This window comes from Artibeus jamaicensis, unplaced genomic scaffold (genome assembly GCF_021234435.1).
Source record: "Artibeus jamaicensis isolate MK-2021 breed Jamaican fruit bat unplaced genomic scaffold, CSHL_Jam_final contig_60, whole genome shotgun sequence".
NCBI classification, from domain to species: Eukaryota; Metazoa; Chordata; class Mammalia; order Chiroptera; family Phyllostomidae; genus Artibeus; species Artibeus jamaicensis.
Genome location: NW_026521900.1, coordinates 3,953,476 through 3,977,801, shown reverse-complemented (window position 1 = coordinate 3,977,801; position 24,326 = coordinate 3,953,476). Strand labels below are relative to the sequence as shown.

General features: G+C 37.8%; 1 protein-coding gene across 9 annotated transcripts in view; it reads left to right on the top strand.

The window, feature by feature from the left end:
- Positions 1 to 24,326, top strand: part of CASK (calcium/calmodulin dependent serine protein kinase) — a 490,261-nt gene that overhangs the window by 445,740 nt on the left and 20,195 nt on the right. For 3 of the 9 annotated variants that reach the window (XM_037165398.2, XM_037165406.2, XM_037165446.2), the window contains 6 exons: positions 2,754 to 2,839; positions 4,395 to 4,463; positions 7,106 to 7,174; positions 8,568 to 8,603; positions 10,205 to 10,401; positions 18,451 to 18,566. In XM_037165398.2, the coding sequence (XP_037021293.1) occupies positions 2,754 to 2,839; positions 4,395 to 4,463; positions 7,106 to 7,174; positions 8,568 to 8,603; positions 10,205 to 10,401; positions 18,451 to 18,566 (573 nt within the window). The remainder of the gene's footprint in view (positions 1 to 2,753; positions 2,840 to 4,394; positions 4,464 to 7,105; positions 7,175 to 8,567; positions 8,604 to 10,204; positions 10,402 to 18,450; positions 18,567 to 24,326) is intronic. The other 6 variants (XM_037165423.2, XM_037165426.2, XM_037165413.2 and 3 more) reach the window with 3 other exon arrangements.

Genomic DNA, 24,326 nt, shown 5'->3' with positions numbered 1-24,326 from the left:
GCATCTGATTTTATTTATATGCATTTTAGGATATGCCTACAAAAGACACTGAGCTTTTCATAAGCCAGTATGTAAATGTGTACAGTTTATAAATAAGGAGGCAAAATTCTATGTAACATTATTTTTATGCATTGGTTCTTTTTCACTTTTTCTACTTAAAGTATTACATGATGCTAAAATGCCCCCCAAATTATTTTAAAAGGTTGCCGTATGTCTAAGTTTAGTGTTACATAGGTATTATATCACAGTTCTTTGAAAATCAAGAGCCTTTGTATCATTTTTGGTAGATAATAGCAGGAAACACTTGAATGGTACTTACTACGTGCTATGAACCATTCTAAGTGTATTAAACTCATTTAATTCTCACAACAGTCCTATAAGATAGATACTGTTTTCATCTTCACTTTATAAATGTGAAAACTGAGACATGGAGAGTTTCAGTAACTTACCCAAGATCTTAAAGCCACTAAGTGATGAAGCTGGGATTTGTACCCAGACAGACTGGATCTAGAGCAGGGGTGTCAAACTCATTTTCACCTGGGACCACATCAGCCTCATGGTTGCCTTCAAAAGGCCAAATATAACTTCAACTCCTTAACAGCTAAGGAGTAGTTACATTTATACAGTCCTGAAATTATTTCAGCCCTCTGAAGGCAACCACAAGGCTGATGTGGCCCTGGGTGAAAATGAGTTCGACACCTCTGATAGAAGCTGTACTTTTAAACCACTATACACACTGCCTCTCTTAGAAAGATTAGCAGATTTCCACAACCATCTTTCAAAACTGTGTCTTCCATAGTAGATATATCTGTTTTAGAGTTTACTACATGAGCCAAACTACCTGTTTCTGAAATATTGGCCTTCAATATTTAGCTTAGTTTTTTTTTAATTTATTTATTTTTTTGAATTGATTATGCTGTTACAGTTGTTCTATTCCCCCCTTCATTCCCCTCCACCCTGCCCCCCCAACCCCACCATTACCCCCCTTTAGTTTATGTCCATGTGTCTCAAGTCCTTTAGGTTCTATATTTCCCATACTATTCTTGCCCCCACCCATCTATTTTCTATCTACTGTCTATGCTACTTGTTTTCTGTACCTTCTCCCCCCATCTCCTCCTCCCACTCCCCTGTTGCTAACCCTCCTTGAGATCTTCATTTCTATGTTTCCACTCCTGATCTAGCTGTCCTTTTAGTTTGCTTTCGTTTTAGTTGTGGTTGTTAATAACTGTGAGTTTGTTGTCCTTTCACTGTTCATGTTTCTTTAACTTCTTTTTCTTAGATAAGTCCCTTTAACATTTCATATAATAAGGGCTTGGTGATGATGAACTCCTTGAATTTGGTCTTATCTGAGAAGCACCTTATCTGTCCTTCCGTTCTAAATGAAAGTTTTGCTGGGTAGAGCAATCTTGGTTGTAGGTCTTTAGATTTCATGACTTGGAATATTTCTTTCCAGCCCCTTCTTGCCTGTAAGGTCTCTTTTGAGAAATCTGCTGACAGCCTGATGGGGACTCCTTTGTAGGTGATTGTCCCCTTAGCTCTTGCTGCTTCCAGAATTCTCTCCTTCATTTTAATTTTGGCTAATGTAATTATGATATGCCTTGGTGTGTTTCTTCTTGAGTCCAACTTTTTTGGTACTCTCTGGGCTTCTTGGATTTCTTGGAAGTCTATTTCCTTTGCCAGATTGGGGAAATTTTCTTTTATTATTTGTTCAAATAGTTTTTCCACTGGTGGTTGAGTCTTTCCCCCCTTCTGGTACCCCTATAATTCGGATATTGGAGCGTTTAAAGATGTCCTGGAGGTTCCTAAGACTCTCCTCATTTCTTTGAATTCTTGCTCCTTGACTCTTTTCTGTTTGTCCATTATTTGGTTTCTTCTGGTCCACTCCATTGATTTGAGTCCCAGTTTCCTTTTCATCTCTATGGGTTTCCTGTGGAATTCCATTCATTTCCCTTAATTTATCCTTCATATGTTTCTCTAATTTGTGGCTATAATCCACCAGATCTGTGAGGAAGCTGATGACCAGTGTTTTAAACTGTGCATCTGAGAGTTTTGCTATTTCTTCGTCACTTAGATTTATCTGTGGGGCTTTGAGTTCTCCCTGCAACATTTTTGGTCTGTTCTGGCCCTTTAAGTGGGAGAAGCGGTGCCTTGGAGTCCCAGGTCGCTGGGTTGTGACGCTGTATGTGGGGGCGTGGTCAGAGCGGGGAAATGGCGGTGCCCTCTATTGTCGCAGCGGCCACCGTCTGTCGTCGCCGCGGCCGCCGCTGGTCCAACCGCTCACTCCCTCACTCGTGCGCAATTAGGCATCCACAGTCAACATGCTGCACCGCCTCCCCACTGTCTCCTCTGCAGTCGTTCACCCGGTGGGTTGCTCGGTCGCTCACTAGGTCCAATCCTGGGTTTGGAACCCGTGCGACTGGATTCGCTGTCTGGATTCCGCGCCGGGTCCGACCAAGCCCTCCTTTGTAACTCCTCACCCGACGCCGGTTTCGCCCCTTACCGGTCGGGCTGAAGAATTTGTTGTTAGCGGACTTCCAAAAAGTTCAGTTTTCCGTGTTCTGGTTGTGTTTTCTGATGCTAATATTTAGTTGTCCCTAAACTTGGTTGTGTGAGAAGGCACAGCACATCCACCTAAACCTCCATCTTGGCGGAAGTCCTAGCTTAGTTTTTTTTAATTACTTACATTTCTGGCTTTGGAGTTTATTACTATAAAAGTATCTATCATTTCATGTTTATAATTTTGTGTAATTTAGGTACACTTCATGTCGGTGATGAAATTCGAGAGATCAATGGCATCAGTGTGGCTAACCAAACAGTAGAACAGCTGCAAAAAATGCTTGTGAGTAGATGGAAGTTTCTTTTTCTTTGTCTAAGGTTGACTTTCAGTTTGTTAGCTTTCTTTTTAAAGCACTAATAAGGGGTATTGTTTTGCAATCAGACTATCTCTGATACTACCATGTATGTGGACTTGCACTTAAACAACATTCATCAACACTGACAAGGAAAATATTTACATGCAACAGAGTTTGGAAACATTTTGACCATCTTTAGCAGTGTGGACTTTAACACTCTCCTTTCATGCTTTATCTGCCATTTTTTTAATCAAGCAGATGTTTAAAGAAAACCCCCCCCTTGCCCTAGGTGCTAAGTCTCAGTGGATTGAATGAACCAAAGGGTCACCAGCTCAATTCCCAGTCAGGGCACACACATGCCTGGGTTGCAGGCTAGGTCCCAAGTAGGGGGTATGCAAGAGGCAACCATACATTGATGTTTCTCTCCCTCTCTTTCCCCCTTCCCCTCTCTCTAAAAATAAGTAAATAAAATTTTTAAAATTTTTTAAACCTTTAAGTAGAAAATATACTACTTTTTAAAAAAATATTTATTTATCTTTAGAGGGGAAGGGAAGGAGAGAGGGAAAGAAACATCAATGTATGGTTGCCTTTCATGCGTCCCCTGCTGGGAACTGGCCTACAGGGAACTGGTCTGCAACCCAGGCATGTGCCCTGACTGGGAATCAAACCGCGATTGTCTGGTTCACAGGCCCGCGCTCAATCCACTGAGCTACACCAGCCAGAGCCAACTACTTTTTTTAAAAAAAGAAAAGAAAACCTTTCTAGCCATGCATACCTTTCAACTAGTTTCTCACTGACCTCAACTCTGCTGACATCAGCAATGTCAGAAACCTCTTTCCTGTCTAGCTGAGTCATAGCCAGCTGTATTGGGTTTCTATACAATAGAGAGGGGAGGAAAGTTATAGTAGACTGGGCCATTAGACCATACATATCCAAAATCTGTGTTCATATTAGGCTTTGGATTTTAGGGGTGGAGGGGGACAGTGGGCAGAATGACAGGCTCTGGCAAGCAAAGGGAAATACTTTGGACTTCTGGTCCCAGATCCTCCCACCACAACATAGCATCCTCCTGTTATGAATATCTATTAAGTGTGAAATGATCACATAAGACTTACTATTGTTAAAAACAGGATCAAATCATGAAACAAAAAGTAAATTTTATGTAGTATACCATCATAATGTAGCCTACCAAATATATTTTTATGTAATTACTTACTTCTATTGTCTAGGTCAATTTCTATTCACTTTTGAAAGATGTGTCACTTAGAGTTTTTTGTATTCATGTCTATAAAAAGGTACATGTCAGAGGTCTGTTATATCACTGCTATATGAACAAGGCAGTCAGCCTTGACTTTGCAGGGCTTCTCCCAGGAACAATTTAACTGTTACAGTGAGCAGTCTCTGCATGATAACTTGGTTTCCTGTTAGACTCAGGTGCTCTCACCTGGGTTTACATTAATTGCCCTCACACCTTTTGATGGCTTTTTACATGGTTTTTGTGCAACATTTGTTGGTTAAGAAAGCTGTCTTTTCTATCTCCAGCGAGAAATGCGGGGGAGCATCACCTTCAAGATCGTGCCAAGTTACCGCACTCAGTCATCATCCTGTGAGGTAATAGCTTTAACAAAACATTCTGTGTCCTCTGGGTTCTTAACTAACTGTCTGCTCATGGCTGAATGTTTTGGCTTTCTGGGAAATTGTTTCTGCCTGTGCTGTTGATCACTGCACACCAATTTTACAACAAAGATAACGGAACAGAGTAGGTCCTATCCACCTACTCAGCCCTACTTCTGTGGGGACCTCCTTAGCACTTTAACTTTCTGCAGGCTGGCATTGAAGCAAAATATAGAGAAGCTACAGTTAATGACATAAGCCTTAATAAAGAACAAGTACAGTCTCTGAGGGGAAAAAATTAAGGTTATAATTGCAATAACATTTCCAGGAAGTACATTCACTTCCCTTATTGAGAAATCACATAGTTCTTCTTTCTAAGAATCTGAGAAGCAATCTATTTCTGTCAAGATAGAGTCATTTAAATAATTGTGACATGTCTCTAGATAGATGTTAAGTCTGTGAGGAATTGATAGCTGACATTATGAGAGGAATATAGGCTTTTGCAATATTTTGTGAAGTTGTTTAAACTTGGAACATTACATGATTTATAAATGAGTTCTGTAGAGCAATACAACATCAGTTTCTTTCTTACAATATAGGCTTATCTTATATAAACTGTCACTTTTTCAATCTATATTATTCAGCTTTATGTTGGTTATTAAATGAGATTCAAGGAACTATTCTTTTTATATTTGGAAATACAAACTGGCATAAATGGTATCATCCTTCAGTCACTGCAGTTAGCTGGAGTATTATTTTTTGGAGCCTGTTCTTTCATGTACATCTTCCACATATGTGTACATCATTATGAAATACACATTTCCTATACTTAATTTTTAAGACTGACAGGTAACTTATTGGAACTCATCTAGAAATGGAATTTGTACTTAGAAGTTGGAGGAGAAATTGTAATGCTTCTTTCATTCTCTAGCAATGTTATGAATCTCACAAGAAAAATCAGGCTTTCTGTGTTTTTCTAAACTTATTAAAGAGATGTATAAGAATTTATAGTTTTGTTAAGTACATTTTTAGAGCCATGACAATTGGGGTTTCTGTTTATATCAGGTCTTGAGCTCCTCTTGGTGGCTTTTTATGGAACTTCAAATAATATTTGGTTGTAAAAGGAAATAGGGAACTGTTTCTTCTCCAGAATTTGTAGTTTTGAAATTTGTTGCCTAGAACACAAACCTTTCTGGGAAAGAGAGACTATCACACATATATTTTATGTAAAGCATGTTAATACTCTAAAATCCCAGATGGTCCTCATACCATTTCTCATCATTGAAGAAATTTAGTAAACATGATTGATTTTTGTCTTTTGCCAGGGTGGGGGTACTAAGTAACCAGAAAATACTGTTAGTTATTAATTATGTTTCTCTTGAGTTTTAAGTAGTTGACCTAGTTTGAGGGTGGAAACAGTACTAAACATGTACATTCTATGTTGTTGAATAAGAAAAGCTCCCCCCTTGCCTTCTTTACCTCTGAACAGTATGAAAAATGATACTCCCCTCCCAGCCCCAGTCCAACCTGTTTGACCTCCTGTGCTCTGGCAGAATTTAAGTCTGTGATTGTACTTTTCCCAGTTGGGGCAGTACTTCTCAAAGGAATGCTCTCTGGCCACCTGCATCAGCATCCCCCTGGTCCTACTGACTGGAGTCTCTTGCAGTGGTACCCAGAGATCAGTCTGCTCACTAACATTTGAGAAGGCTCATCTGAGGGATCCCATTATTTAAAAGGCTAATGAGTTCCACAAGTTTTCTTTAAATCTTCAGGTGTGGGGGGAAGGGAACATGTCTTTCAAGCAGGCATAAATATTTCAAAGGTTTCAAAGAACTCTATTAAATCAAAAATTTTAAAACACCTACTTTCTTCTTCTCCTTGGTCTTATCATTATAATTGATTTGGACAGTAAGGGAATGGAGCCTGGAAAGGATTTTGATTGTGTCAAATATTACGGAGAGTGCAGTTGAAGTACTAAGGCTTTGGCTCCTGGGATCTTTGCCAGAAGAGTAAAGCTCTGAGAGGCTCAAGATTGTTGTTTTAATCAATCTGCTAAAATGATCTGAAGAATAAATGTTTCTTCTCCAGTGTATATCTGTTTTTTACCCTTATTTGTAATATTTGTCTTAGACTGATCCCAAGGTGATTACAGTATGAGAAGTCTTTTCTTTTTTTAGGTTAGTTTCACTTCAAATGAAGTCATTCAGTAATTTTTTACATTGAGGTACCTGAAAATTACTAAATACTTTTTAAACCTATTGTTTTATAAAAATTAGGCGATTGGGGTCTTCAACACAATGATTTTATAGTAATACTTGTCACTTTACAGCATTAGATAAGATTTTAATATCAAGTCCCTCTTCTGGGTCTCATTTAAAGAAAGCAAAGGTTAGAGGATGTTGGAGATAGGAAAGAAATTGGTAATGAATGACACGGTCATCACTTACAATATGTGAATCTTTAAATGGCAACCTTTTTTTTCTTACTTTCTCTAAAAACATGCAAATAAGTCAGTATGGCACCTGTGCAGCTAACACCTCAAAGGAAATGGTTGTCGGATTGTGGTTGTAACTGTTGATGTGAATATCTCTGTTTCTGTGCTAGTGTTCTGTGTTAATGAACCTTGTGTCTTATTTCAGAGAGATTCCCCCTCCACTTCCAGACAGTCCCCAGCTAATGGTCATAGCAGCACTAACAATTCTGTTTCGGTAAGAACTCGAGCTTCACACGACAAAGTGTGACAATTTTGTTGGTGCCACCTGCCATGAGTGTTCTAGTTACATGTGTTCAGTGGAAATATTGTCTTCTGCCAATATACAAGGCTACTACAGCTACAATGCAGTTTACTCCTGGAAAATCTGTTTTCAGCATTTTCTTCTCAATAAAATCCCGTCCATTAGTTACATGTAAAGACATGTAGTTCAAGACTGCTTTGGTCATTCTCAAAATATTTCTATGTCACCCCACAAGTATTTATGACTTTGCTCAAACTTATGCAAAGGATGTAAATGAAAATTTTGGAAGTTTCTAAATATCTTTTTTATTTTGAGAAAGATACATAAATGTACAGAGTTTACAGAGCAGGATTTGGGTCTTGGGCTTTGGTAGTTGTCTTTTCTGGGTGATATCAGCAACATGTATTAGTTTCCGCTATCTAAGTTTACGAATTGGTGTGCCCTCTGTTTTTGTGGTACGTGCACATATTTTTGTGAATTATAAGCCTTGCCTGGATATGAAAAGCAAAAGGAATTGGCTTCAAACTGCACTTAAGCCACGCTATTATCACATCTTTAACACAAAGTACTTTATATTTTTACTTAAATTTGGAATTGTATTTTTTCAGAACTATCTATTTTGAAATATAAAAAGAATTGTTTTTAGTTTATTTAAACAAATGGAAGCACTTACAGGTGCAAGTATGTAATAGTTGGGGGTAACAATCTTCTCTAAGTTGCTGGTATTGCTGTTAAAATTATTGAGAGTTCTAATAATGCAGCAGTATCACTTTTTTCTAACTATTAATTTGCCCTTTGAAAATAGATCAACGTTTTCTATCAGGTACAATTTTAAATAATTTAGTGATCATCTCAAATGGAATGATATCAGTAAGTGAAATTATGGAAGAAAATTTCCTATGACTTTTATTTTCAACTTCAAAATAGGCCATAAAGGAATTCATTTATAAGAGTTAACATTTAATACTTCTAAGATGGCAAAAATCCATATAGCCATCAAATTTTTCAAAATCTAAAAGGTTGTAGTGACTAAGTTGAAAAGGGCAACAGCTCTTTTTGGTTTGGTTTTTTTTTAATAGGGCTGTTTCACTCACAGTGGCTTTTGTGTTGAAGATGCTGAGTTGTTTCTCAAGAACACATTTTCTCTCTGCTTAAACTTACCTGCTTTCTTCAGCTTGCTGCTAAATGGCCTGGGTTTGATTTTTTTTATAACTCAACATTTCTGAGAAATAGAATGATGTATATTATCTCTTTACAACTTAAATCTAGCTCATTTTTTAACCATATTGTAACAGAACACACAAATTACCTTGTACTCTTGACAAGTAAATGAAAATTTTTCTCCTGGGTTGGCTTTATTCTACAGGACTTGCCATCAACTACCCAACCAAAAGGACGACAGGTGAATAGATATCCTCTATAGAAACTTCTCTAAACTGAGCTGCTAATAGCCAATCCTTTATTAACCCTTTCCATCCCATAATGTCTGCATTTTGGACCATAACATTTGAGCATTGAAAGCTTGTACCATTTCATTTTAACACATTAAACATGACTAATTCTCTATAAAGATTTTTCCCTACATCTTTGTAGCTGTGATGGTTATTGTAATTTCAACCTGATAATTATGTCAATGTTTAAGAATTCAGCCTTTTGGGGGTCTTAAGGGCCTGCCTCTGGGGTGGAAAAAATTTGAAAGCATACAAAATTCTTAGAATTCTAATAACTAAAATGTACATGCTGGTGAATGTTTTTCAGCAATAATTTTTTGAGATTTGAAGGCTTCTTAATTTGCATTTACAGTGAAAAATAAGAACGTAAATATTCTGGCTTTACATCCTTGTATGCCTCTGTTAACTCAAACATGAAAAGTTAAGTGCTGCCTAACACTGGCAAGTAACTGTCAATGTGCCAGCTCCTTCAAAGTATGGATTTTAGGTTCAAATGCAGAGACTTGTTAATTTTATAGGCTGGATTCCTGAAGAGAAACTTAAATAGAATAATTACACAGCAGTCCCAAAGCCTTCAGGTTGGTTTTACAGTGACTTAAACATTAATATTCAAATTTAATTTTCAGAGATAGAATTTTTGTGGGCTTTTTCATGAAATGTGGTATTAAAAATAATCCAATTTAGAGTTAAAATTTGTATAAATTAGCCCTGATAGGATTTGCCCACCATTTGGTATTGACTGCATAAGTAATACAGCATTTTATACCTACCACCTTATTTTAAAACGTTTAGAAATATAGTAATTCATAAAATGCTACCATATGATAACCCCCTATATGCTAATCTGTTTTATTTTATAATATTTACTAATTATATTTATATATCATAAAACTTAAAGCCTTGAACTCTGTGCTGATTTCAAGCATTACATTGGCAAAGCTGGGATTCACATTTATTTTTCTTCTCTACAAAGAGCAAAATATCAATATAAAGCCTAATTCTTTTTTAAAAAATAAAACTATTTTTAAATGTTTTTAAAAATTGTTTGAATCACATTTAAGTTTATCAGCAGTGTGTAGACACTCAACCAGTTGTGTAGGCATGTTACAGCACGATACCAACACAGTGTTCTTGCTAATTTTGTACCATTTAGTGCTTTAGGGTTAAACTCTACCCTGAATGCTTGTGTTTATGGCTTAGAGGCTGCCACTTATTCATGACATCTTATCCATAACATCAACTAAACATATGCAGATTTTACAATGGTAAGCATACATCTCTATAATTATAGGCCTATTCTGTTACAGTAAAATCCAAAAACAAGTATCTTAAATGTTCCCTACAAATAAAAACAACAAAGATTTAAACCTGTACACATCAAAAGTAATACATTGTTTCCAGTGGTTTTGTTTGTTGTATTTCCATGCATCATTTTTGTTTTCACCATCTAATGTCCTGTTTGTATTGTAAGTGCTGGTGTGTAGTTATTAGGTTAGCACTGTTTTCTTTCACATCACCATGGCATCCTTTCTTACAAACTCCTGTTTTATAGATCTATGTAAGAGCACAATTTGAATATGATCCAGCCAAGGACGATCTCATCCCCTGCAAAGAAGCTGGCATTCGATTCAGAGTTGGTGACATTATCCAGATTATTAGTAAGGATGATCACAATTGGTGGCAGGGTAAACTGGAAAACTCCAAAAATGGAACTGCTGGTCTCATTCCTTCTCCTGAACTTCAGGAATGGTATGTTTTTGTTGTTTTGTTTTATAATAAAAATGAAACCCCACCCATCCATTTTCTAACTTTATATTATTGTTTTATGGTGTATAAAACCTGTTTAATCTATTCCTTGCTTTACTAGCCAAACAAAATTCAAGTTAGTCATCAAGGAATTCTAAATCCTCAGCATCTAGTGAGTTCCTACTTATACAGTAAGATCTTTGTTTTACATAGCAGGACAGAGGAGGGTCTAGAGAAAGCTTGAATAACTAGCCTCAGGTCCCTGTCACATCATGGCAGATTCCACCACTACTATATGCTGTTTCAATCCTGTTAGAAATGCATTTTTTTATCCTTACCCAAGGACATGCTTACTGATTTATTTTTGAGGGGGGGAGGGATAGGAGAGAAACATCATTGTGAGAGGGAAACATTAATAGATTTCCTCTCATACATGCCCCAGCTGGGGACCAAGCCCACAACCTATGCACGTATGCTGACTGGGAATCAAACCTGCAACCTTTCGGTTTGTGGGATGACACCCAAGCAACTGAGCCATGTTGGCCAAGGCTAGAATCGAATTTTTTAAATGTTTCTCTCCATGCCCCTCTGCATGCTCTTACCACCCACCCTATTCCACTCCACCACCAGCAAAAAACTCAAATGCCCTGATTAAGCATCACTCATGTTATTTTAAGATAAAATGTATTTCACTGATGGAAGAAAAAGGTAATCAGATGCTTTGTTCTTTACCTTACCAGGTCTTTAAATGTATGTCTGTTAGAAAGTTTGACCTTTGAAAGCAGGTGAAAGACAGTTTTTAGACACTAGTTTTAACTGAGAGGAGTCACAGATTACTGTGTATTTTGGTAAATCTGTTTCTACTATTATTGTTACGGTTTGCTTCATTAAACTATTTTTTAAAGATTTTATTTACTTATTTTTAGAGAGAGGGGAAGGGAAGGAGAAAGGGTGGGAGGGAAACATCAGTGTGTGGTTGCCTCTCATGTGTCCCCTACTGGGGACCTGGCCTGCAACCCAAGCATGTGCTGTGACTGGGAATCGAACTGGTGACCCTTGCTTCACAGGCCCGAGCTCAATCCACTAAGCTACACCAGCCAGGATGGAACTATTTTTTTGAACAGTGTTGATAGTTTTACCTTTGTTGGTCTTTTGACAGTCTATCATAAATCTAGTGCAAAAGAGATGACTTTATGTCTGAGTTTTGTTTCATGTGACAAAAAATAACCATTAGGCATTGTACCAGTTTCTCCCAAAATACTTGAACCTACCTAAAAGAATTGAGAGGCGTCGAGCTCATAGATATTTATAACTCCTTTTTAACGTGTTTTTTCTCACTAATTAAAGGGATTTCTCAGTTAATTACTTTGGTTTGATTGCCTCTTTCAGTTATCCCCTGTTTCCCAAAAGTAGTCTTAAATTTAGAATGTAAGAGCTGATAAGAACTTCAGCTGCCATCATTTTTCACAAGGATTTGTAAGCCCAGCTAGAGGACATAGCAGCCTTCCACTTGGGATTGTCTTTCAATCTGATCTTCAAGAAACAGTCTAAGCATTTGCAGGAAGAGTCATTTTGATGATGCTGATAATGTTATTATAGTATTACTGATATCTATGTTTTAGAAAATGTATTTTTGAATGTTGCTGTATTATGAGCATTTACTGAAAATAATTATGTAGATTCCACACCTCTTCTGCCTAGTCAGATCATTTGTATAAATCATGTTTCAATACTATGGAACTCCAAATCCTCTGGAGCAATCCTGAGAAATGGCAGCGGAAAAAGCAAGTTTGTTTCCTCTTTCCTATAGTGGAGAACTAGGTTATTTGAATCAATTCTCCTGCTGAATAAAATGAAAAGTGCTGGAGAAGATACACTTTTGAAAATTACCTTAAAAGCACTGAGTAGCTGAAAAGGTATTGGGGAACTCAATGACCAATTTTTCTATGAAAGCCATTAATCAGAGCAATAAAAGTTCAAGTACCAATTACCGTTTAGCCAGGAGAGCATTTCAATTACTGTAAAACTTCTCTGCCAGAGGACCAAGGTTAAGACCCAAAGCCCATACAAGTAAGAGAATCTGTTAGGAGACCCTTTCCACAATGTTAGGACTGCAAAAGGCTATGCCCCGGGTTCAGAGCAAGCAGGTAAGCATGCCTCTACTTGCCTTTCAACAGCAGGGGACTGTAGAGAAGCCTGCTTTGTTAATGAGCAAAGCAAAAGACAGGAGTAAAAGAAGAACAAAAATTGTGGCCACCAGTCCACCCAGGGGCAGGTATCTTGGGACAGTCAGGGAAACTATAGCCACGCACTTGATTTGAGATTTCCCAATAGTTTCATGATATGTGCACTGGCCTGCAGTACCCACGGCATTATGGATAGAAAATCAAGACAAATTCACACAGACTACCAACTCCTGTGGAGGAAAAGGGATTGCACAGCTACCCCCTTGAGGGGGGAGTGCCTCAGAACGGCCTGGCCACCCTCTCAAGGGGAGAGCGTACTGACCCTTCCCTAGGCAGGCTTTTATTTGGCTTTTTGCACAGGAGTTCAGGTACAACTTATTAATCATTTTCAGGCAGTAAGGATCAAACAGTAGATAGCATACAAAGAACTATTAGGGCTTCTTCTGAGTCAGGGTCTATTAGCTAAAGGGCTACAAGACTTTGGGAAAACAAACTCATTTGCTGCCTAGACCTTTATCATTTAACTAAGAGCATTCTTAGCAAAGCAGGCTTCACAGGATTTCACATATCCTTTCTCAGGCCCAATCACTCGGGGAGCCCACCATTCTCAGCACAGGGCTGTACCACCCTCTGTCATTGTTTTCAGGCTTAAGTCAGGCAGAGGAATCAGATAGCCAAGGAATTCTCAGAGATTTCTGAAGACAGACTGAGGACTCAGGCTTCATCACAGCCAGGGGCAAGGGTCCATCACCCCCTTTCTCCATAACCCCACAAGTCCTTCCCTGGGGCCTCCACGTGATCATGCCTGTCTTAGGTGGTTCCCCCCTTGGGGAATCTTACCCATCATTGGCTAACTGATCAAGCATTGGGGGCCAGTTATGGAAAAAGGAGCAGAAGCGGTGCGCTCCTGCCAGGGAGATAAGCTTTGTCTCCTTAGTGGCTTATGGTCTGAAGGTCACTCACTCTGCCTTAGCCATAGGGGGCAGTTACAATCCTGAAACCAGGCAGAGTGGTGCCCAAAAGTTTTAACTGGCTGTTAGGAACAAAAAGATAGTCTCACAAAAACACTTTTATCTTAGGCCTCATCTTAGAGCTCCTCCGAATCCCCTATATAAACTTTTTCAAGGGCAGTGACCAGCAAGTCAAAATAACCAGGCACATAAGGAAACAAGTGAAACCTGACAGAGATCCAACTGAAATGACAGTAGAAATAAACCCAAGCTCACTTCATATATTAGAATTAGGAGACAAAAGTTTTTTTTTTAATTTTATTTATTTATCTTTAGAGGGGAAGGGAAGGAGAGAGGGAGAGAAACATCAATGTATGGTTGCCTTTCATGCATCCCCTGCTGGGAATTGGCCTGCAGGGAACCAGCCTGCAACCTGGGTATGTGCCCTGACTGGGAATCGAACCGCGATTGTCTGGTTTGCAGGTCCGCGCTCAATCCACTGAGCTACACCAGCCAGGAGGAGACAAAAGTTTTTAAACAACTGTGGTTTTTAGGAGGTTTTTAACGATCAGTAATAAGTTTGAAAACTATCTTCAGAGAACAGGAAAATTTTTAATGACATAGCAGATTTTAAAAAGAACTTAAAGGAACTTCCAAGAAAAAAAATGCAGCAGCAAAACTCAGTGGCCACATACCTGTTAGAAAGGCTTAAATTTTTTTAAGTTTTCATCAATGGCTAAATGGATAAACAAATGATGACATACTCATACAATGGGATGCTGTTGAGCTATTAAAAAGAATGAAATTTTTGGTATGTAAAACAATATGGATGAAACTCAAAATCACTACGCTGAATTTTCAGGCAAAAAAGAGAACAAACTATATGATTCCATTTATACAAAAATTGCAGAACTAATCTATAGTGAGAGATTGCCTGGGGCTCTGTAGGAGGGAGGGAGATTACAGAGGGCCATAAGGAAATTCCTGGAGTGATGAAAATGTGTTTGTTCTTTTGATTGTAATGATGTTTTCATAGGATATGTCCAAATTGATGAAATTATACACGTTAAAGACATTCAGTTCATTGCAAAAAAAAAAACCTGAACTCTATAAGCTACAAAACCTGTAGAAGAAAGGGATTCTAACTGTGATGATGAGGAAGAGGCCCACTGGGTAGTATGTGCCTTAAGACCTAAGTAGGACTGTGGTGGTACAAGAAGGCATTCCGGCTGAGGGGAAACAGCAAAATCTCTTGCTGGAAAATTGAACTGGTCTTAAGATGTCAGTGGGCATGCAATACTAACAAGAAAAAATTGAAACAATACTATCAACCAGACCCAAAAGCTTTGTTCAAATATGTTCTACCACCTTACATTTTTCACACCCTATAGATGAGAAATCAATTTTTGGACTCAAATGCTTACCTTATTTATCCTCAATAAATTTAATCTTGCTTGGCAAGGCTCATCATTCTATGCCTTTGATATGTTTTGAGTCCCTGAATCTGTCATCTCTTCCCTTGCCTCAACAATAACATGTTAAACTTGTTTCAAATTTCCCTCCTGGTTGACCTAAATCCTAAACAGTTTCCCTGCTCTTTTAGCTCCCTGAGCTAAAGAAATAACATTCAGATCCCAAGTGGCTGGTAGAAACCCCTTTTATTCCCCTATCACTACACCATGTATGGCCACACCACAAACTGTTAGTGGGAACTTTTTGTTTTCATTTTTAAGCTTAAACGTATGTATTATAAGATATTCTGTATACTATAATATAAACTTCACAAGGTCAGAATTTTGTTTTAACTAGTCAAAAATTCCTCAGTCCTGTTTATGTTCCCAGAGATTCTATGCCTCACAGAAGCTATAGCTATGACTACCAGCACACATTGGCTTATAACTGGAAGAATCCTCAAAGCAAAGTCTTCATCAGCCTCCTCTGTATTCCACTTTGGCAATATATGGGGGTTGACTTTGATGTGTTGCTAAGATTTCACAGTATTTCCCAATAAATGTCTTTCTCCTAACCTAAAATAAAGAAATAAATTTCAAAAAAAACCCTCAGTGAATAAGAGAAAGTAAGAAACATGAAGGACATTCTCCTCAAGAAAACAAAAGAGAACATTTTCCAACTCATCTCATGATGCCAGCACTTCCTAATTCACAAATTGAATCCAGAAATATATAAAAAGGACAATACCATTTGACCCAATGGAGTTTGAACTGGAAATGCATGGCTGGTTGAAAACCAGTCATATTAATTACCCAATCCTCCATATTAATGAACTAAAAAGAAAATCTGCCTGATTTTATCAATAGGTGCAGGGAAAGCATTTGATAAGATTCAACACCCACTCATGATTAAAGCTCTCACAAACTGAATTAAAGTGAACTTCCTCAACCTGATTGAGAGCATTCACAGTAAACCTACAGCAAACATTATTGGAAACGAAAAAAAATTGCAGGTGATATGATCTTTGTGTAGAGAGTCCAAGGAATCAATAGATAAACAGACAATATGAGAGTTTAACAAGATGACTGATAGAAAATCAATATACAAAAATCAAGTATATTCCTATTTACCAACAACAAACAGAAAACAAAAATTTTTAACATACCATACATAACACCACCTGTAAACCCATAATACTATAAAGTATTCTTGTAAAAAATATGGAACTTAAATTTGATCAGGCCTCTTGATCTAATTACCTATTTGCAGGAAAGGGAAAAACACAGAGGGATTTACGGAAGACACCACAGAGATTAAATCAGAAAAATCTAGAATTGGAAACTATAAGACAAACAACCAGTTTCTGCAACAAATAAATTGCAAGAAGGAAAAACGAAGAGGGGGACCCTATAGATTTAAAGGGAATTTAAAATAATTAAGGAGGAAATAATAGAAACTTAGATTTGTTTCAAAACAATCTAGGGTGGGTAAGTTGTAAATTAAACAAAATAATCCATGAATTAGTAAGTGTTGAAGCTGGACTTTAGGTACTTGAGGTTCATTATACTATTCTCTACTTTTAATGTATGTTCGAATTTTTTGATATTACAAAATTTTTAAATACATTTATAAAACTCTTCTTTTAAATGAACAACCCAGAAACAAATATAACACAGATGTTCAAAACATTTACAGGGTAAGGTTTAAAATTTATTGAGACATTAAAGAAGACCTAAATAAGTGGAGAGACATATTGTATTCATGTACTAGAAGACTCAGTATTATAAAGATGTCTATTCCTCCCAGAATGATTCAGTGCAGTCCCAACCATTTTTTAAATTGATAGGCTAATTTTAAAGTTTTCATGGAAATTCCCAAGATCAGGAAGAGCCAAGATGCTCTTCTAGAAGACTATGGAGGGAGATCATACTCCACCTGACACCAAAACTTATAAAGCTGGAGGGGGGCAAAGAGGGGAAAAGGAGACATAGTAATTAAGTTAATAAGGTATAGGTATAGAGATGCTCAAAAGATCAATTGAAGAGAACCCTAAAACACTCCCACACATTAAAATAGTCACTAGCGAGGAATGGGTAGACTTTTCCATAATTCATGCTGGGACAATTGGGTATCCCTGGTGGGGGGGATGTGGACAAGACAGACAATCCCTAACTTCACACCATACACAGAAATCAGTGTAAAAATCATCAAGTTCTAGTGTATTAAAAACTAAAGTGTGAGAGAAAAAACTGGAAACTCTTGAGAAGGTAATGTTGGAGTATATCTTCAGATACAAAGGAAGATTTCTTACACAAGATATGAAAAATACTTCCCATAAAAGAAAAGATTGCCAAAGTGACTAGATCAAAACAAATGTTATATTAATCAAAAAGATACTATAAAAAGGATAAAGCAGGGAAGCCACAAAGTAGAAAACATCTGCAACATGTATAACTAACAAAAAGGTGTAAAGAATTGTTATAAATCAAAAAGACAGACAACTGGATAGGAGAATGGTTAAAAGACTTGAACAGGCACTTTATGAAAGAGGAATGCCAATAAACATGAGAAGGTGTTCAATCTCATTAATAATCAGTAAACGCATACTCAAAACACAGTTATTTCATTACTTGCCTGTTACTTGTGTGATATGGAAATATCAAACAATTACTTGCTTAGAGAGCAACTTATAAATAACATTTGTGCATATGTTACAGGTGGTGAATATTATGATGTAGAACAAAATTATAATTTCCTAATTGTAATTCTAACTGTGGATTTAATGTTAGCATTTTTTATATCTTAGATTAGAATTTCCATGTAGTAATAGTGCCATTTATTAAGCATCTACTATGCCTGCCACCGTGCTAGGGACATTGTTAGCACTTTTTGTTCTAATCCATCCAAAAGGCTCTAAGAGGTTAAAGAACTTACCAGTAAAGTACTGGCTAAGAGCATGGGCTCTGATGCCAGACTGTCCTCCTTCTCCCACTTATTAGCTGTGTGAGTTGGGGCAAATTACTTAACTTCTCAGTCCTTTGATCCCCTCACCTGTAAAGTGGTGATGCAATTTTATGTGTTTCAAAAGACTAAATGAGTTAATACAAGTAAACTTCCCAGAAAAGCACCTAACTTAAATCAATAAAAGCTAATTAAATGATAATCAAACCAGACCTTTCCACTATATGTCACGGTCATATGTTTAGGCTCCTCATCTGTGTTATCATTTAGTATATGCCCAAAGAACACAATGTCATTTTATTATAAGCCTGTGTTTTTAAACCATTTCTAGGAAATTATTGTGAAACCCAAGGAACAACCTTTATCTGAATGACTTGAAAAATTTGTGAGGGGTATGTTCATGCAGGTTGATGTAAACTCTTCAAAATGGTTATTTTCCCCTTTTACCAACATAAAACTATACATTAGTTTCTTTTCTCTTTCTTTCTTTCTTTGTGTGCTAGGCGAGTAGCTTGCATCGCCATGGAGAAGACCAAACAGGAGCAGCAAGCCAGCTGTACTTGGTTTGGCAAGAAAAAGAAGCAGTACAAAGACAAATATTTGGCAAAGCACAATGCAGGTAGGGGAAAGTATGACTGTTATTGAGGCCAGTGACACATCTCAAAGACCGAAACATATGTCATACCTCAATTCAGTCTTCAGATTTTGCTATCCAAAAATTCCACCATATGAGATCTTCATCATTTTGCAAAAACATTACGAAACCCCTACCATCAGTTATGTTGTTCATTTGCCAGATACTTTACAGAGCTGTACTTGTAGGAAGAAAATGCTATTTGGAAATAGTATTCTCTGGGACAAAAAGAACCCAGGACATTAAGTTGTCCCTGGAGAAATGAGAGCTTGAGTTTGCTGAGTTACCAGGATTCTTGCCTCCTTGCTGAGATTTGTCTTGAGCAAACACCGTTGCTCTTGGCTCCTCTCTGGCCCTTGGACTTGGCCCTAGGACACATTTCAAAGGGCAAAGGTGCACTCTTAACAGAGAGCTGTGCTGCACATGGTTCAGTGACTGGTCTGAAAAAGCACAAATGACATTGGAAACTAATTTGGTTTAGTCAGTTTCTGTGACTAGTCTTCTCTCATGATATTTCCTTGGCTCCTAAAAGACCAAAGCATTATCTTGACCTTCCTTTTATGCTATGTTTATCTGTATGGAAGTTTGCATACACATAACACAAAACACTCACTTGTTTGCCAAAAACTGAAATGAACACCAAAAAAGCATGATCTATCACTGCAGAATTCCCAGAAGACTTACGGGATGTAATTTAAGTTAAAGAAAATGCATGGTGATATGTAGAGTGGTATTTATGTGTTTTCCATAACTTCTTAATATGACTCCTTTTTCAGAAACTTTTCCTGAGGAAGTGAAGTCCCAACACTGGCATTAGATTAGTTCCCAAGGTTTCAGAAATAACTCCATAAATCAAACATGTGGCAAAAAATCAAGTGAATGCAATTATGCATACCCAATTTGACAGTATAATGTTTCTGACAAATAAAAAATGCATTTGCCTCTGTAGAATGTTATAATGTATGTTATTAGCATTCATTAGGAAAAAAATATTTAGAAACTCTGAGTGGTTCATTCCTTATTCAGAGAATAAAAGTAAACATTTGGAAGTACTATGTAATGTGGAATAAATGTTAAGTGGCCACATTTTACTTCCAATAAATTGTATCATTTCTGATTTGTACCACTATAGAGCACTAATATGATAATTGCTTTTTTTTAAGATTTCATTTATTTATTTTTAGAGAGAGGGGAAGGGAGACAGAAAGAGAGGGAAAGAAACATCAATGTGTGGTTGCCTCTCACACACCCCCTACTGGGAACTTGGCCCACAACCCAGGCATGTGCCCTAGACTGGGAATCAAACCAGCAACCTTATGGTTTGCAGGCCGGCATTTAATCCACTGAGCCACACCAGCCAAGGTGGTTTCTTTGTTTGTTTTATAAATGGAAGAAATATTTAAAGCAGATTTTTAAAAAATTTATTTTATTGATTATGCTGTTACACTTGCCCCATTCCCCCCCCTCATTCCCCTCCACCCTGCACACCCCCTCCCACCCCATTCCCCCCTTTAGTTCACATGCATGTGTCACAAGATCTTTAGCTTCTACATTTCCCATACTATTCTTGCCCTCCCCCTGTCTATTTTCTATGCTACTTATTCTCTGTACCTTCTCCCCCCTTCTCCTCCTCCCACTTCCTATTGCTAACCTTCCATGTGATCTCCATTTCTATGGTTCCACTCCTGATCTAGCTGTCTGCTTAGTTTCCTTTTGTTTTAGGTGTGGTTGTTAATTACTGTGAGTTTGCTGTCCTTTAACTGTTCATATTTTCTATCTTCTTTTTCTTAGACAAGTCCCTTCAACATTTCATATAAGGGCTTGGTGATGATAAACTCCTTGAACTTGATCTTATCTGAGAAACACTTTATCTGCCCTTCCATTCAAAAGAAAGCCTTGCTGGATAGAGCAATCTTGGTTGGAGGTCTTTGGATTTCATGACTTGGAATACTTCTTTCCAGCCCCTTTTTGCCTGTAAGGTCTCTTTTGAGAAATCCACTGACAGTCTGATGGGAACTCCTTTGTAGCTGACTGGCTCCTTACCTCTTGCTGCTTCTAGAATTCTCTCCTCCATTTTAATCTTGGCTAATGTAATTATGATGTGGCTCAGTGTGTTCGTCCTTGGGTCCACCTTCTTTGGGACTCTCTGAGCTTCCTGGATTTCCTGGAAGTCTATTTCCTTTGCCAGATTGGGGAAGTTCTCCTTTATTATTTGTTCAGATAACTTTTTCACTTGTTGCTCTTCCTCTTCCCCTTCTGGTACCCCTATAATTCGGATGTTGGAACGTTTAAAGATGTCCTGAAGGTTCCTAAGCCTCTCCTCCTTTTTTTGAATTCTTGTTTCTTCATTCTTTTCTGTTTGGTTGTTTCTTTCTTTCTTCTGGTCCACTCCATTGATCTCAGTCCCAGTTTTCTTTTCATCACTATTGGTTCTCTGTGCATTTTGCTTCATTTCACTTAGTGTAGCCTTCATTTTTTCATCTAATTTGTGACTAAAATCAACCAGGTCTGAGAGCATCCTGATCACCAGTATTTTGAACTGTGCATCTGATAGGTTGGCTATCTCTTTTTTTTAATATTGTATTTATTTATTTTCAGAGAGAGGGGAAGGGAAGGAGAGAGGAAAAGAAATATCAGTGTATGGTTGCCTCTCATGCGTTACCTGCTGGGAACTAGCCTGCAACCCAGGCATGTGCCCTGACTGGGAATCGGAATGATTGGCCAGAAGTAAAGCAGATTAATTAAATATGATTTAGCAACTATTAATTTAAATGCTCAAGTATTACTATTTGAAGGAATTCACTGTAGTATTAGCAGAATGTTATGTAACGTAACACAAAATGGCAGTGGTTTTTGCCAAGGGTCCAGAGTCACCTTTATTTTCATCAACTTCTAACAGTCTCACATGATGTGTCAACATTTTATTTAGATAGATAGATAGATATAGAGATAGATATAGAGATAGATATAGATATATAACTTTAAATGACATGGACAGATAAATGGCATTAAAATTAATTTAAACCTAGAAAACCAAAGAAATAGCTGGTGAAGTTTGTCAATTCTTCATTAGCTTTGTACTATACTAATAGAGAGCACATAGACATGAGTATTCAGTTGCCAATAGTCTTTAATTAAGCTCTGAGGAAAAGTACAAAGCCAATTGATTGAAAAAACTAGAACCTCTAAATTCTGACAAAGAATCCATTGAATTGTTCACTTAAAAATTTTGCCCTTTCCCCTTTTTCCATGCTTTGACACCCTGGGGCATCACTGATCTTCCATCTGTTCTCCTGATTCATCAGTGGTCCTGAAAACACACCTGCAAGCTTAATAGGCAACCTGAGATAGGATGAGGAATTAGCACACCTGAGTAACTGCTACTTTCGAAAATCCCTGGGCTCCCGTGGGCCTCAAAACAAGGGAATCTTGAATCATCTTAATCAGTCAAGGATGTCTTTTCTAATTCTAAAATTCAGTGGATGCCACATTCTTTCATCAGTGGGCCTGACAAATGAATATCATTTAATAAAGCCAGGTACTTATTTGCTGTCCCTTATCTCAGGCTTTAGCTCTGGTAAACATTGCCTATCAAGTTTGAAGGGTACGATCATTGATAAAGAAGGCAAAAGCCTCCTAGGGATAGAATAAAATTGCCTTTGCTCTTTGGACAGTATATGTCTTATCTAAAATCATCCAAGCTCTTGGACCTATCCAAGCTCTTGTAAACTTAGAACTAAGAAATTGGGAAGGATCCTCCACTACCACTTTTTTGTTATCTTCAGCATTTCTAAGTAGTGGTCTTCTGGATCTCAGAGCCTTTCTTTATCATGCTTGCAGTTTCCTCTTATATGTCGTTATTCGTCACTGGGAATGAGATGCTCCTTCCATGCCCTTTGATAGACAGTCTGAGCTTCTTATAGGGTCCTTGCAAAGCCACTCAAATTTCTTTGTAGAACTTGTATTTAGGCATATTTGTAATTGTCTAGTCAGAATGTCATTGTTAGGGTTCCCTTCACCACAAAATTATCTATCATGAGTTCTCCTATTAGTTTTTCTGGTGGAGAGAAGATGTATACTTTCCTGAACTTTCTCAAGTGTGCTTGCTGCCTGGCAAGGCCTTTCTGTCACCATCTCTTCAGGTTTCTTCCACTTTAGCAGCCAACTCTTCTATTTTGTTCATTAAGTCCAGAAGATCCAGTTGCTTAGTGATTATCTTGACAAGAGATGAAGTCATAAAGGGAAGTCAAGTATTTTATCAGCTGTTCTGCTTTTAGCTATGATGAAAGTTCTTCCTAATATGCAGCACTACCTATATAAAGAATGCTCTAAAGGAGAGAGACAAATACTCACCAGGTGACCTCCACCTGGTGGATACTTTGAGAACTTTGAAATACCATGTTCTTTCATACCAAAAAGTAGCCAAATGGGCTCATGGATCAAAAATCAAATTATATTTCAGAAGGATTTTTTTGCCTTTTTCAGAAGTTGTTTGTAAAATACAGTGGGAGATCTTCTCATAGTTCTCAGTAAATTAAAATAAGACCCATATGTTTTATTTTCTTCTTCAAATATTTGAGAATTCATCATATATTGATGGCAAGATTCAAACCTTACCATCATTCTGAAGGAAGTTGTTTATGTTGTAGTAAAAATGAAGGATGGGAACTTTGTCAATATATAGAACTGATGACAATGATAATACTAGAATTAATTATTTCCATTTCTCCAGGAAATTGCATGTGTCTAGTTAAATCAGACTTCTCTTCAAACTGTGTGGCCTACATCTCACATTATAAAGTGGTAGTCTGAGCTGAATGTGAACCATAGATAAGTTTTGTTTTCCCCATATACATACAGTGTTTAAAATAATAGTTAATCACATTTGAAAATCAGATATTTTACATAAAATGCTGGCTGTCTGCCTACCACTGAAAGAACAGAGGATATGATAACACAAGGACCACTTTCTTTTTGAATGACTTCAGGCTGTTGATGCCCCTTTTGAATCAGACACTCATTCTCTAGACACTCTAGGATGCACTGTCCCCACTACTCCATTCCTGCAGCAGGCCCACTCATTTCAACACATTAGCTTCCTGGTCACTGCAGGCATTTGAGTGTGCACTCAACCCAGTGTTACCAGTGTGTGCAATGTCTTTTCTAATTGAAGATTTGTACTATATTTGAAGATACTTCTAGCTTTGCAAAACTGAGACAAGGAATCAATGTTAAAGGCTTATTTATGAAAAGATTCAACTGGAAAGTGGTTACCAGACTTCCAGGCAAGATGGAAGCATAGGTGGAAAACTGTACCTCCTCGCACAACCAAATTTAAGGACAACAAAGATTTAGAAACAAAAACATAACCAAAACAAACAGAAAATTGAACTGTACTGAAGTCCGACAACAACGAACCATTCATCCAGACTGGTAAGAGGGGCGGAGTCAGCAGCCAGTGGAGAGGGGTCCTGGCAGGAAAAGGCAGTGGTTAGCAGACCTGAGTGGGCGCAGGGATGAAAAGAGCAAACCCAGTAAGGCTCACAAGGCGGCTGGCTGACTGTGGACACACATTCATGTGCAGATACACCAGGCAAAAAATGGACAGAGACAGACTGCAAACCCAGAGCCCCAGCACCGGGAAATAAAGCACTGATTGGAAAAACTTTCAGGGGTTGAGGTGCCAGGAGAGGCTCCCAGCCTCACTGGAAAGACCCACAGGGTCCTAGAACGTACACAAGCCCA